Genomic DNA, 16,028 nt, shown 5'->3' on the forward strand with positions numbered 1-16,028 from the left:
GCTCAATGTCCAAGTGGAGATCAGTGATGAGTGGCATTCCTCAGGGGTCGGTACCGGGACCGGCACCGTTTAACATCTTTGTCAGCGACATGGACAGTGGGATCGAGTGCACCCTCAGCAAGTTTGCCGACGACACCAAGCTGTGTGGTGTGGTGAACACACTGGAGGGAAGGGATGCCATCCAGAGGGACCTTGACAGGCTGGAGAGGCAGGCCCATGCGAACCACATGAAATTCAGCAAGGCTGAGTGCAAGGTCTGGAGAGGGACTTTTTACAAGGACAAAGGGTAATGGTTTTAAACTAAAAGAGGGTAGATTTAGATTAGATATAAGTAAGAAATTCTTCACTGTGAGGGCGATTGAACTAGATGATTATTAAGGTCCCTTCCAACCCAAACCATTCTATGATTCTGTTATCACTCAAGACTTGTTTCTTTACCAGCTGAGTGGGAAGTATTATCTTACAGCAGTCCTCTCCTTTGTAAATGCATCTTCTTAAGGTAAGTGGGTATTTCAGCTTTGTTGGTTTTAGCAAGATCGCTTTGGGAGCCTTGGTACAGCTACCACGCAAATATACGCTGATAGGTGTTGTTCTGTTCATCTTCCAACATAATTGTGTTACAGCTTTCTAGTTACCTGGTTTGCATTTACCTTTATTTGTGTGTACTGTCATTATGTTAGAGGGACCCTGTCAATGCCCATAAAGTAGCTTGAACCCATATATGCAGGCAAATGTTTTGTAACAGGACTGTGGCATGATTTTGCTGTAACCAGCCATCCCACTGCAGTGGCAAATACACAAACCCTGATCTCTCTAATGCTGTAGGCCAGTACCTAGAAGGTAAATACGGAAAGCAGCTCTTCAAAAGCTGTCTTTGCCCCTGACTGTCTCACTTCTGCACCTGAGATGCGGTGACCAGAAGCAGATCAGGAGAAGCTGTTGCAGCTGCTCTACCTACTGCTCTGGAGGTATTTTGCTGGTGGTGCTGGTGCAGGGAGGGTGGCCCATGACCCACCCTTCTTCAGAGCTGGCCAGCTTGTTTGTGGGTGCCATGATGGGTAAAAGGGGCACTCTTACTGAAAGCGATGCTTTTCTTGTGAGCACGCAGGGGTGAGACTGACTGTGAGATCCTCCCCAGAGGTTCCCAGGAGAGCGATAGGTGCCTACTGTGGGTGGCTGCCCTGAGGAGGTGGGTGAGGGAGGGGAAAGAATCAAGGTTTTATTACTTTGAGGGAGAGCTGCTGTCAGGCTGGGGAAACTGTGGTTGTGCCCCCTTCTTTGCATGCTGGATTGCAGAAGGCATACTTGTGATAGGTGCAGCTGGGAGGAGAGCAGGAGAGGCTGTTGTCTCTCCTGTGCGTGAGTGCAAGGGGACGAAGTGGGTCAGTCTGACAGGGCCTGAACATGCCAGCCAGCGTGATGGCCCTTCAGTGAAGGGGTGAGCCTTACAGGAGGCAACGGTTACTATTCCACAACGGTTTGGCTCTACATCAGTGATAAACAGAGCACTGGGTCTAATCACATGAACCCTGAAACATCTGTGAATATCCAACACTAGTACAGCATTCCTGCTTTTAGGTTTCAGCAAGATGTGGTTCAGCTGAGATAGCGGAGCTGAAATCCAGTCTCCAAAGTGTTGGAACAGCGTTTGGAGCTGGGTGCTGGGTTTGCCTTCTCAGGCTGGTTCTCTCTCTCCGAGCGAGGAACACGTTTTGTGTCACCCCGCGCACCTGGAGATGGTTGTTTACTGAGCAGAACTGGGTTCAGGAGGTCCCAGCTGTGTGAAAAGCTGTGCGCGTGCTGCAGGATTTTGATCTGGATGTTTGAAGTAAGTTCGTTTCAGTTGTCTGGAAAAAGATGTAACCAACAGTAGCTAATTCTGTAGGCAGATCAATCAAAAAGCAATACTGTAGTTTTGCAAAATGAGTCATCCCTTTTGTAAAGCATAAAGTCTGTGAGTGGGATGTGCTGCTGGAGATTGGACTGGTACTTTGATAAATCATTATGTTTCGATTTGGAATAACTTCCGAAATACTTGTTTTGTTGTGTTTTCTCCCTAGAGTCACTGGTTTCACTAATCTAATAGTGTTTTCTCCTTGCTAGAGAACAAATGCAGGTGGTGTCAATGAGAAATATTTGCATTGTTACTCTAGAAATGCACAAAGTGTGGCCAAAAGAAAATGTTTACTTATGGTCTTTTTATATTACTAATAATGTCATGTTTATCTTCCATATTTTTGTTATATTTAACTACATCATATGTTCCTGATAGGACTTCTTATCATTACTTTTTTTAAAATGTCACTAAGATTTCTATTAGATGTTCTTGAGAGATTGATTAAATCTTTTTTTTTGCACTTCATTGCTATACTAACTAGCTTATAGCTGATCAGATTGTAGCAGTCTCTTCACTATGCTCTACTGGATCTGAGCCCAGTTTTGTTTCCTTCACTGTATGACAGCAAAGGGAATTGATACGCACTCTGCTAGAGGCTTTTTTCCTCTGTTTTCAGGATTTTCCTGGCAAAGAATCTTTAATAATATTCTTGATAAATTAAATATTTCTTACAAATTCTGTTGGTTTTTTTTTTTTTCCAATAGGTGTTGGCATCATGTCGGGCATTTCTGTTAACATCTCGGATTCCCACCAAGGTAATGTCACTGTTTCTATAAATATTCTGGTTTTTTAGATACAAATGTAAGTTGCATAAACTTAGTTGCATAAATGTAGCATATTTTAGTTATACTTGTGCATCTGTTTAAAAACATGATCATCGGGGAATTGTATGTTGCATGGTGTTGAGTTAGAATGGTGCTTCTGTTAGTGTCTGTCTGAAATGGATTTGTCAATTTATATATACTGTTTCAGAGGAATTTTAACTTCTAGAAATGCAGGTGAGTGAAGAATTATGTTGGCAACACCAACTTGAAGAACTGTGAGATGAGCCTGATGATCTTTGTAGTGGGACAGTTTATGTCCAAACAAGGTGGTAGCATTATTCCCTCTAGTGTTTCTAGTGTCAAATAGGAATATATTTGATTTGAAGAGAGAAATTATGTTGAGTTTTATTAAATTCTGATGGTTTCTGATTATTTCTCTGGTTCACTTTGAAAAGTGTCTTACCAACTTGTCTTGCCAATGCTGGTGAATTATTTTTTCTATTCCTGTGATAATTTGTAATGATTGTAGTAGCAGAGAATTTCCACGTGAATGAAAATGACTAATGTGGAAGAACATCTCTTGTCCAGCTTGGAATCAGTGAATAGGAATTTGGCACATGTTCTATTTTGTTTTGTTTTACGTGTGTGTGTGTAAGCGTGTGTGTGTGTATGCTTTATAGAAAAACTAGGATCAATGAATGGAATGACTGATACCAGATTTTCAGCTGCGGTCACTGGTAAATGTGACTGTCCTTACCTATAATTTGAAGATGCTGACTGACAGGTAGGATGACTCTAGCTTGAATTTTTGCTGAAATTTGTTTCCCTCAGTTGATCACCCTGTCCTGGCAGCACAGATGTCTCTGGTTGTCTGTTGGCTTTTGGATCACTGCAGTTTTCAGACAGGGTTTTTTAGGACAGGGTTTGGTGGCTGGTTGCATGGAAACATAGAGCCAGTTGATGAACAGCTCAGACATCAATGCAATGGCAGTGTGATGGACAGGTGGTGATGGTGATCTTGTTAAATAATAGCAAAGCCATTGTAATTCATCAAAAAGCTCTTGAAGGCTAGGGCTTGGAGTACTAAGGAAGAGCTGTACTTCTAGTTTAGCCTTACTGACATCTCTTAAAACCCCTTTTATTAAATGGGTTTACATAGTTGAAAACTTGTTTCTGTTTTGATGGAAATCTAGAATATGCATGCTGTACTAACAGAAGTGTGACTTTAGTGATAACAAATGGAAGAAACGTGATTAGAAGAAACCGTCTGCTCATGATTTATGTCAAAAATAGATTTTGTATAGATGAACAATTACTAGGATGGTTGAAAATGTATTTCTTTTCTAGCAGGGTTAGCAAAACTTACTGAATTTTCTAAAGTCTGTAGTATTTTCAAAAGCTACTCAGAATCTTTCTGAGCCTGAGAACTTCCGTGTAACTGGCACGCAGTAACTCCTAGCAAGACAGCTGAGAACATGCAGCAAAGAGAGTTTATTCCTCCAGGCACTTCTCACAAAATTGAGTATGCTGAGACATGGCCTGTTCTGAGTGACTGTTATTATTACTACATCTGATTCCAACCTTCACTTTTCCTTAAACAATGCTGTTGACATGTATCTACTAAACAAGGATCAAAGTTAAAAGGAATAAAGGTTGATTAGTTATAATAGCAACTCGCATCCTTAAAGCAAGGATGTTAATTACAATGGCAGTCTCATAACTTTACACTCAGGTCCAGTCAGCCCATTTCCACTGATCTAGATGGACTGACAGGAAAGAAGTGCTGTACTTAAAGCCTACTAGTACTTGCTACAGTGTATATAAAATGTAATTGCAACATTAGTAAATGTTGGATGTGACATCAAGCCAACCTGTAAGTGTATGAAATATTTGTGGAAGTGTAATTCAGGTTTCTGAACATATTTCTAGTGGCAGCTTTCAGTGAGTTTTGATTGAAAAAAATGGAAACTGTGAAATTAGCTGTCTTGGTAATTGCAACTTCCTTCATAGCCTTTTAAGAGGAGTTTTAAAAAAGTATAATTTTAGGTAATAAATGAGATTATGCTTTTTAAAACCTTGTAAAAATTATTTCATAGTTTCAGGTAGATGATGTTTAGAATGTGTTCTATATTTTTGCTGCAATGCAAGGACTTTAAATCCATGTTTTTAAGTAGAAAAATTAACCAAAGATGACCTATAGAGATATTGCCACATTTCCTAGCATTTGTTAATTGTTAATAGTTAAAGAGGATTTTTTCAGAATGAATTCTTGAGTCTGGATCTGTGTAAACTTTTCTTAGGAGTAGTTTTGATTGTGTGTACATATATATGTTTGCACATACCAAGTACGTTAGCAAAAGCAGAACCTGCAATCTGGTAGGTAAATAATTCGCAAAATAGGAAAGATTTCAATCATAGAAACTTTTCCCTAAAATTTCATTGTGATTTGGGTAAACAAATGTTAGATAGTCTCATATGTTTGTATAATTTGACTAGCACTAGAAAAAAAGAGCCTTTCACTTCTATGCTTGTAGTCTAGCTTACTCCAGTGGCCAACAACAAGAGCTGCTATGGATTAATTTTTTTTCATTCTGGCCTAAATGAACTGCGCAGGGCCACATCCTGTCATCACAACAGATTGCCAGTCTCGGCTTAGAAATAAAGCACTGAAGAGAAGGGAATGTCTTACCCTTGGAAAAATGCAAGGCGTTGGCGTGGGCATGAGGAAGATGCTTGCGCTGGTTCTGCCTCTCCTGCCTCAGTTCCCTGTGCACACTCTCGCTTCGTAAGCAGCTGCCATGGCACCCCTGTGGTCTGAAACTGCCTGTGTGCTGTAGCATCTTGCCCCTGCAGCAGAATAAGTGAAACAAAGCACGTGAAGACTGCTCAAAAACTTAAGAGTAAAGTTTGGTCACTAAGTTAGGTCTTTGGTGAAAGGAGGACTTTGCACAGAAATGGCTGAGGAGTGCTTATATCTTCTGATGCTGTCAAAGCATGAGGGCAACTGAAGGGAAAAGGGTTCACAACATAAGCAACAAAGAACAAACAGACAGTAATAATGTAACGTAGCTAAGTGCTTTAAAAAGGTCTTCTATTTCATTAAAACCCCCTAAATTTTAGTGCATTCTAAATCATAACTATTTTAATTGCAATTTTTTTGGGCAGGTTTATCCTGCAGTAACACTGTTCGTGATTGCTTATAGATTTGCCGGTGAGACCTTGGTGTTTAGGAGCTCCACTACTGTCTTGCTGCTTTCCCGAAAACTTTTAACTGGTTCTTATGATTGGAAACTGCTACCTCTGTTCCCGACTTCCCAATATGCTGTTGCAGCCTTTGCGGAGAGGGAGTCTTGAGAGCTGCATCTGGGTTCTGAACATTCCAGGAGTCGTTCAGGGTCATCTTTTAAAAAGATCGGCACAAATACAGACAAATAAAATAGAATAATACGGTGTTTTCCGGTTTAGCCTGGGAGCACCCTGACTGTGAAGCTAGGATAAGATAAAATACAGGAAACCGTGCAATTCAAACAGACTGCTCAGTTACAATGGTTTTAATGGTAAATAAAAGGAAATGACCATGCTAATGTCTTGCCCTGTAGTTATGATTCAGTCAAAGAGGTTTGTTTGTTTCTGCATCTCTCAGCTGCAAGATGGTTGTCTATGCAGTTGTGAATTCAGATCTTAGCCCACTCCCTGTAGCCCTAGATTTGTCCTTGGAGGAGAGGACTTTTCTGCCTTCTTCTAAGCTTCCGTTTGGATTCAGTATGTTCGCCTTTCTTCCCTGCCTATCCTGACTGTCGTCCAGATAACCCACTCAGGCAAAGCTAATGTATTATTTCCTCTTGTACTTTTAGAGTACTTTAGAGACTAGAGCAGTCTTGAGCATGTATATATCTGTATCTATCTATGGAATTTTTATATATATATATATATAAAAAATTGTGTATGCATGGCTTTTCAGCTTCTGTGCAGTAAAATTTTTCACATCTATGATCAGTGTAACTAATGAAAGAGTAATATGTGATTCTGTAAGTATTGTAATTAATGATTATTCAGTCACAAGAGTACACATCAGGGTCTTTTGTAAACAAAGCTTTTTCTAATAAAATTTTGTAATAAATTTTATTATAAGCTCATGTGCTTATAACTTGCAGTAAAAGGTCTGATATGTATTCCTATAGCCTCTAATAACCACTTGAACTTGTTACAAGAAAATGTAAGTGTTCTTTTAGTGTAAAATGCGATCAGATAAGATAGTAACAATTATTTAGTATCAATTACAGAAATTGATGTAAAAGAACAATAGCCTCGCTCAAGGTTTTCTTAACCTCATTGAAAAGTGTAAGTGCTCGTTAAAATGTTTGCACTAATGTGGCATTTTCTTTTTTAACTACAGTTAGAACTAACATTCAGCTACTTGGAAATCCAAGGAGTAACTTCCAGTAAACCGGGTCAGGTGAGTGTATTCTAGATAAGATACGTGTTTACTCATTGCTAAATCTGTTTTAGTCAAGGAGGTAATGCTCTAACATGCAGGTGTCCCCATCCAGAGACCATACTGTGTGTTTGCATTCTTATGTTCATGCTGCTTTATCTTAACAATAATGACAAGAATTTGAAGAGTGAATTTTAGGAATGTGTTGTGCAGGTGATATGATGATAAGAAATATATATATATATATTTTTTTTTTTAGTTCAATTTGGTACAGATTTTCATTTGTCTCATCAGTGAATGTTTTTCTCAGAGATGATAGAACAATGTTAGCTGGTATATAACCATCACCATGCAAGCCTGAATGGCTTCTGTGGTGTATACCTTTTTGGTGAAGCCAAAAGCTACTGCTTACATTGCAGACAGAAATGGTTTGCTTCCAACTAGTCTTGGTGCCGTTAATGTATACCACACACAAAATATATTTGACAGCAAGTTATGTACCCAAAAAAGTGGATGTCAAAGAGAAGGTGCTGAAAAGAAGAATGTATAATACATTTTTCATTCATAAGATGAACGTGTTGACAAGATTTGACAGTCCAATTGTATCAAAGTCTTTGCGTGTTTCATGTGTATTTGGCTTTTAAAGAGCTTTTTAAAAATAGAAGCATCTGACATTTTATTTGAACTCTGAAAAGCTCTCATGGTGTTTAACATGTCATCCCTTTAACCTAGCTTTTGAAGCTTCCTTAAAGGAGAAGGAAAAAAATAAAAAAGGTCCAGATGTTTACAATTGTAATGGGGAGACATTTAGTAGATTCTGTGTATGTTTTTGTGGCTTTATATAAGGTGCTAAAATGCGGTGGTAGCTAATGCGAATTATTCCTGGAGGCATAGACAATCACCGTTGTAGCAGGGTTTACAAGGGATTTTCAGCAGCCTCACTTAGCATATTATTTTCCTAAAATATTTTTTCAGGTTTTGCATGTTTACATTCATTTGTGTTTTAAATATGTAAGACTTATAGCTGAAGGCAGGCAGGCTCCTAGATTATTGCTTGCGGGGCAAATGGTATTGTTGCAATTTTCCTGCATACAGTATGTTATATCCATGATACCTGAAGGACATAGTCTTGTGCTAGGCATCCCACTGAAAGCCATTAAGAGCTTCCCACTGTAACATAAGTGAACAAATGGACAGAGTAATAAAGGGAAATGTTGTGTTAATATTGTGACAATGACAAACAGTAGTAATCTACCCACTCTTTCATCTTCAGGGAGAGATGGCAACAGGTTCAGAAAGGAGTTGAATTGGTGGGAAAAGGTGTGAAGATTCTTAGTGTGCTTTTGGGATAATACAGCCTTTTCAAGGGTTATCCCGGTGATGACCAAAGATATGAACTGGGAACCAAAAGAGCCCTGGGAACCAGTTTCAATAAAAAACAATCTTCTGTAGTATACCTTGCAGTGTCCCCTATCGTACTATCTACATTTCCTATTTATTCCTAATGTTAGGAGCAAGCTTCTTACTGTGTAAGCACAGCTCCTCATCTAAAAGAGTTTATGACTTGGACTGTGCTAAATATTCACATTGAAGAAGACAGGAATGTTACATTGCTTCCTGTGATGTGTCAGTCATACAGTAATCTGATTTGATTCTGAACACTCAATATGTAATAAAGATGGGTTGCAAAAGGATTTATTTTTCCCCCTAGCTGAAGTATGTATCCCCCAGACAGTGGGACAGTTATGTTAGCTGAGTTACTGCTCATCTGTACTGAGAAATATATTACCGTAACATTTTCTTAAACGGCGTAGATCAAAGCATTAGAGCTTTTCCAGAGGATCACAGCCATTAAAGACTTTCACTTTTTGCTGGAGGAAGCAGGCCCTGCTTGTTCAATAGTTTCCTGTCAGGCTGTACTGGTGTTCTGGGATGTGTTTCAAAAGAGGACAATGCTCTGAAAAGTTCTTGGTTTTCAGAGTGTCAGCTGAGGTCAAGATCCTTGGAAACTTGTATTCCCGTGGGAAGCAGGGCACTGTTAGGAACAGCAAAGTTTGAGTACGGGGGTCTTGTACGTTCAAGAACAACTTTCAGAAACTTTACCTGGAGCATTGTCGTGTCATGTCGTAAAGAATAAGAGATTCCTACCAGCATACAAAGCATTCAACTGGCATTCAAAATGCTCTCCTTTTTAAATGGACATGAATGATATGATACCCAGCTCCTGCCCTCATGCCTTCTTATTCACAGTTGATTATGGAAACTGAGAAATGCAGCGTCTCCATGAAGATGGCATCCTCGGAGGATGTGAACGAGGTGCTGGCACACATTGGGACCTGCCTCAGGAAGATATTCCCTGGACTCTCGCCAGTGTAAGTGTCTTTTAGGGCGCATCTAGCTGCAACAGATTGTGTGGAAAGGGTGACAAGCCATCACTTTTTGTCCGTGGGTGTCCCCACCCTGACCTCAGAAATGCACTGAGGCTGTGAGAAACACCTTAAGGCAAGCACTAAGCTTTTATGCAGGTATATGACAGAACCAGGAGGCAGTGCAGAGCATAGGTAGGCTATGCATGCTCTCCGTAGGGTCAAAAGAGCCTTCATTTTGAGGGGGTGATGCAGGTATTTGGTGTCTTAAGCTTTCATTTTACCTTGTTGCCTCTCCAACCTCAGTTATAGCTTAGGTTCTGGCTTTTTATTGTAATTTACTTCTTTCCTCATAAGCAGCTATGATATTCAGTGGGGTTTTTTGTTTTGTTTTTTTCCCCAGAAGTAAAATTTGAGTTGGGAGAGGAGGGAAAAGTTCTGTTTACTTTCAGTGTCGGTGAAATGATGCACATGATTTGGAGACTTATTCTTCAAAACTGAGCCCTAGGCAGTCTTGTCATATACTTCCTGTGGTGTAACTGGCTCCTTGGATCATGCATCTCCTTCTCTAGCTTTTTTGCTCTGCTTCTTTATACATTGTTCTTGTCGTTGTGTTTTTTTCTTGTACCTGTACCTCTGAATTTTATTATGTTGCAGCAATTCTCATTATTTTTTCTTCATTTTATTTTATTTCTTCTCTCTATCCTTGTCTCATCTTCATCGCTCTCTACCAGATCATGCAGCTCTACTAGTAGTCTCTTCAGTTCCTGTTTTTCAGCAATATTAGAGAAAATGGACTGTTGAAAAGAATTTTCCAGGACATACTGATCTTTCTAAGTGATCTTTTTTAATAGACATTAGATGTGAATGGTCAGGCTAAATTTACATGTTTTATTTTGGGTGCACGTCTTTATTATTCACCTTTCCTGTAGGTGGTGTGGGAAATCAAGATCTGACTGGCAGGTATTTTGGTTTGGTTTGGTTTTTTTACTTCCAGTTTATCTCTGTGGTGGTATTATTAACTGTCTCAGCAGAGATCAAGCTCTTCCTTCAAAAAGCACACATACAAGTGAAAATTTGTGAGCAGGTTTGCCATAAAACCTCAGTAATGTCAGAAATGCAGGCAAAAAGAGTAGAGTGAAGAGGGCTGCAAGGCTGTGCGTGTTTGGGCTTCTGTGAAGGCCTGGAGACCTATGCATACTTTCTTTGGGCTTTCTTGACAACATTGCTGGAGCATTTAGTGTAGCTGTATGGAGAGCTTGGTTCCCGGAAAAGAAATCAAACTTTTTGCTCTCCTCTCAGATGGCAGTACTTTCCGAAATGAAGGCATTGGAGTTACGCAGATCATATAAGACCAGAACAGGCAAAAAGGGAGGAAAGAGGTTTCTCCCATTAATAGCTTTTATTAATTCTTTCCCTCTGTTTAATGGAATTCTGCAGTTTATGAGGTAGTCCTATCATTCAGAAAAACAGATTGTTTCATTTCTTAAAATGTAGGAAGGGACTGTGGTTTTGTTAGAACACAACCAAATATCTAGAGTGCAGCCTAGAGGTCACACGTAGCTACTCAGCATGCTCTGCGGCCCTTCACACTACAGTGCTCTCACTGCATAAAAGCACTGTATAAACAGCAGTGGTTTCAGGGTAACCAGTAATACCACGTCTCTCCCCTTTTTTGGACATCAATGTGTTAGTCGAGGGCCACAAGTCTCTTCAGCTTGAACGATCCTGTCATAGAAAAAGGCTCAGTTGCTCCAGGAGTCACATGGTTAATCATTAGAAAGAAAGAAGAGACAAATAAATGTTACTCCTGCTGGGCAGCATCACGGTGTATGACTTAGGCAGAGAAGTGAGTTGTACTAAAGATGGTAATTCTTCCTGTACAGTCATTTAAAATCATACTTGAAATAAAGAGGATTTATGAATTTAAAAATACTTTCAAAGTCATGAATGATTTTTTTCTTTTTCTCCCCCTCTGTTGCATCTAGGAGAATTCTGAAAAAAGTAACTATGGAGCCTTCAGAAAGACTGGCCAATCTCCAGGCCCTGTGGGACAGTCAGACAGTGGCAGAACTTGGACCTTGTGGTGAGAATGAATTTAAAGGCTCAAATAATGAAAAAGGCTGGAATTGCAGTGTCAGGAAGCTTAATTCTATTTCTGGCAGAAGCTTGTAAAGGTGTAATTAGTTTTAAGGTGTAATTAGTATGGAGCAGACTTCTGATTGGTAGGTGAAAGCACTATTTTAAGCTTTCTTGCAACCTGCTGGGCGAAGATAGGCTAGTCTCAGTTTCTTTCAGCAGCACAATGGACAGCCTTCTGAGAGAAAAAGAGAGTGAGTTTTGAAAGACTAGATCTTTAAGTATAAGTATTAAAGTATCCTTTTAGATGTTTGCTTGTTTTACTATTATGTTGAATAGTGTCTTGGGTTGTTTTTAGGAGGCTTTTCACAGATGTATGCCTGTGTGTGTGATTGGCTTGGATTTCCCTACAGAGAAGAAGTACAGTGGGTAAGTACAGGTCTTGTTCTGGAGCTCTTTTCAGCTAACTGTACAACTGATGAAAGAACAGGTAAATCATAGTACTTGAAAAAAACCAACAGTTCTGTAAAGATGTATTTGGCTATGTATTTTTAACAGGATGTTGATACGATTTATCTGACACAAGATACCAGAGAGTTGAATTTGCAAGACTTCAGCCACCTTGATCACAGGTAAACAATATGCAGTAATCATGCTAATATTTTGCGAACTTTCCTCGTTCCCCCTCACAGTAGGGTTTGCCTGCCCTTGCTAAAGTGGGGTGGTTCCATAGCTTCTACTTGAATGTGTAGACCTCTGAAATGACCATCTGTAGCATTTTTAGTTTTCAGCACAAAGCTGCTGGTTTTGCACAAAAGCCCCACAGAGAGCACATTTCATTGAGGAGCCTGAGAAAATAAATACATTGTGCTATTGGAAGCACTCCAGAAAGTTAGCAGATACTTCTCCTGTGATGGCGGATATAAGAGCTCAAATTCAGCAGAGAAAACATGCAACTACATCTGGTGGGGAAAGCAAAAAAGGAAATTATGCAGTCTTTACTTATGCAGAATCTTTTTCTCATGGTGTACACAGTAAAGGAAATCATTTTTGTCAGCAAGTCAGTAGAAGGTTTAAGTTGTTCAACTGAATCCCAGCCAGTAGTTTCTCCACTTACAATAGATGCTATCAAAAATGTGTACTTCCAGAAAGGAACTAATTGAGGGTAATTTTACTATGAGATGCTGAAACTTAGCTAAGTGTTGTATTTGGTTTACTGAATTTAGCTAGCTGAGAAAATTAGATTCTAAGAAAGTTGAATCTGAAGATATTTAAGTAGGAGGAAATGAGAGGGAGTCTTAACTAAAATCCATCATTATACAAGGAAAATGACAAATTTAAGAAACTGTAAATAAGACAGAAAAACCACTTGTTTCTTTGGGAAAGCCCAGTGGAAGAATTAAGAATTTGTCAGAGGTACAATGTTAAAATGTTTTAACAGGAAGGCTGAACTTGGAGTAAAGGATGGAACTGAAAAAAAGGGTTTGGATTGAAATTTCAAGAAAACTAAATTTTTTAGGAAGCCAAAACTTTATGTAATTCATTAAGAATACCAATTAGGATCTGAGATCCCAGTCAATTTAAGAATGTATGCAAGTGTTTTGTGATATATTTAGTACTGTGAGAATGCTATAAATTAACAATATGCCACCATGCTTTGGGTTTTGAGACTGTTGTATATCTTGTACACCTAATTTTTGGGATTGCTGAAACTAACTACATGTTGTGGAGTAGCTCTGAACCAAGGTAGGATGGGTACACCAGTTCTAGATAGAGAGGCTATGCATTGCAAAAATAAACAATTTGTGTTTAGTAAAGCATTTCTGTTACAGGTCAACATGAGATGACATGAATTATAGATGAATTTAAGTTCCCAGAGTGTCTGACACTTAGAGTGCATAGCATGGCTTGCCACATGGGAACATGACTTCTGAGGTTTTATCTGAAGTTATGTTGTGCTGCGAACCATGTAATTGTTTAACAACAACAAAAAAAGACTCAAAGTGAACAGGGCTTATTTAACTCAGTAGCCTATTTTTCATCTGTGTGGCATATGTTTTTAGCATATTTGGACATTCCAAAATTGTCACAAAAATGTGACTGGCTAGATTTTTGTTTCTTTGCACTGTTTAGATTTCTTGCCATCTTAAACACACTGGGGGACAAGAAATGTTGAAAAAACCTGAAGGCATTAGTGAAGTTTGAATGTTGTTGAAGCTTGGAGAGATTTTCTGCATTTCAGGAGAACAGAATCTGTTTTCGTTTTAAGATGGCACAGATTTGCATTTTGTAAATCTTGCTTTATTCTGGATGGCAGTTTAGTAAAACTAATAAATATAAGCAACTATATATAATATAACTAAATGAGGGCAAGTTATGAGAAGGCCCTGCTTTTGGAAATGGTCGTTCTTCATAGCATATTGCAAAATAATTAAGATCATTGTTAGTGCCACATCTAGAATTTAATAGAATAAAGTGAATAAAGCAGAATATAGTTTTGAAAAGGAAAACTCAGTAACAAGTGCAATGAGGTTAGGCAAGCTCAAAGCAGGAGGAGGTGTAGAAGTAAATTCCTAAAGGACCCTCATTTGTCAGAAGCGCCTTCAAAAATTTGAACAAAATGGAAAAAAAAGCCTAAACCATAGAGCTTATCCTTAAAATCAGATGGTAGAATCTGATAAAGCAAAGTTTCTAGACAGTAAGGCTACTGCAGAATGGGCAGAGGTTCCACTGTCTTCAGGCACGTGAGGAGGAGGGAGGAGGCTGTGTGTGTGTTGGTTAGCAGTCGGTGTTACTGAAGTATGCCGGTATCTGTGCTTGTCTAGGCTTTGAACAAACAGGCCTTGAATACTGTGGAAGACTAAACTATTTAAAGATGAGAATTTGCAAATCAGCTGGGTCGAGTTGTCTTAAAATATTCCTGTCCTGCTGCAGCAGCATTTCTTTAACTTCTTCAAAGTGTGATGGTTTTCCCGCTAACTCTGAGCACCCCCTGTCCTTCAGCTGTTGCCCTCCCAGCCCCTGGGAGAGGAGAGGGGAGAAAGGGATGGCCTCGGGCAAGCTCTGCCTGCAGCCACTCTCCTGCCCAGAAGGTACTGAGCTCTTGTCCGCCCTCCAAGCCAACTCCCTGGCAGTGTAAACACTTGCAGCCCAGTGATCCCCGATCGTTGTCCCTCTGCTCCTTTGGAGGAACTGGTGCTGCCGCTGATGGCTGAAATACATCTGCTAGTGGTGCCTTCTGCCCTTTTTGGGAATGGTGAACATCTCTGCTCCACCAGTGCGGTGGTGGTACTGTCAGCCTGTCCAACATTTGCCCTGCAGTATTCACCACCACTGGGTGGATAAACCAAAATCACACCTGAGAAATGACTCTTACATCCATTCCACTTCCAAGGCAAAGGTACTGGCAAGAGGGACATCAAAGCTGCTAATTCATTATCTTCTTACCGATGGCTCCAGGGGAAGGCGGAGGAACAAACCTCTATGTGGGCACTCCCTACTCCATAGCAAGGTTCCTGCCTGCCCAACATAAGGGGAAAATACCTCTGGGTTGTTCCCCCTGCCACCTGATGTTTCAATAGTCAGTTACTGCTTTACATGGAGATAAAGTGTGTGTGTGTAGGAACAAAAACCGTGTGGTGGATGGAAATAAAGCTATACACTTTATGAAGCTGATAAGACTCTACTGTGCCAGTGGAAATGAATTCACCACGAGACTTGATATGTGCTGTGAAGAAGATGGAAAACAGGCTTAATCCTTGAAGGGCACCACACGCTACTTCCTCTGCAGGAGTGTGAAAACGATTATTTGCATGAGCTTTGCAGTTGGTGGGCTACAGTCTTTTGCTGAAAAATGCTGCACCTTCTTACAGTTACCTTAGTGATGGGCTTATACTTCCAAATCTAGCAACTGAAGTTCCCAATATAGCCTGCTGAAGGCTCGTCCATATGATGTTGCCTTGTCTCCTGGCTTTCCTATGTGTTTAACAACCACCCTGAAGTGTCTAAATGTTCGTGGAAGAAAAGTGAAGGAGAGGAAGAAGGAGGAGAAGATGTGAGAAGGGTGCTGCTTGTTTAGTGCAGATCTGTGCCTACCTGCATACGTCCTGAATGAAAACCTGGGGGGGTGGGACAGGGCTAGCTTATAAACCCCAATACTTTTAAATTTCTCCCTGCAAAAACTGAGGCTCAGATGGCACTATTTTCCTGGTAAGATATGTTCATGTATATTACAGTTCTTCTCAAAAGACAAGGGGTTTCTAAGTAAAGTCCGAGTGTAGGCGTATATATGTATCTAATATGTTGTGTCAAAATGATCCGAGTGCTGCACTGCTAAATATTATGCTAGTGCTTGATGGATGGTTCTGCTGGGGGGTAGTGTACGGACATGACATTTATCAACGTCTGCTATTGGAGAAACTTAACAGAGGGAGAGCAGATCACATTAAGAGGCTTGGAATGAAGAAAACGGGAATAATTTAAAATTT

General features: G+C 39.9%; 1 protein-coding gene across 2 annotated transcripts in view; it reads left to right on the forward strand.

Annotated features, from left to right (window-relative positions):
* The window catches only part of CARMIL1 (capping protein regulator and myosin 1 linker 1), a 193,814-nt gene that overhangs the window by 77,741 nt on the left and 100,045 nt on the right, over positions 1–16,028 (forward strand). For both annotated transcript variants that reach the window (XM_075744582.1, XM_075744581.1), the window contains exons 3-8: positions 2,602–2,652; positions 7,058–7,117; positions 9,347–9,468; positions 11,451–11,548; positions 11,900–11,970; positions 12,100–12,173. In XM_075744582.1, the coding sequence (XP_075600697.1) occupies positions 2,602–2,652; positions 7,058–7,117; positions 9,347–9,468; positions 11,451–11,548; positions 11,900–11,970; positions 12,100–12,173 (476 nt within the window). The remainder of the gene's footprint in view (positions 1–2,601; positions 2,653–7,057; positions 7,118–9,346; positions 9,469–11,450; positions 11,549–11,899; positions 11,971–12,099; positions 12,174–16,028) is intronic.

The sequence above is a fragment of the Balearica regulorum genome, chromosome 2 (assembly GCF_011004875.1).
Source record: "Balearica regulorum gibbericeps isolate bBalReg1 chromosome 2, bBalReg1.pri, whole genome shotgun sequence".
NCBI lineage: Eukaryota > Metazoa > Chordata > Aves > Gruiformes > Gruidae > Balearica > Balearica regulorum.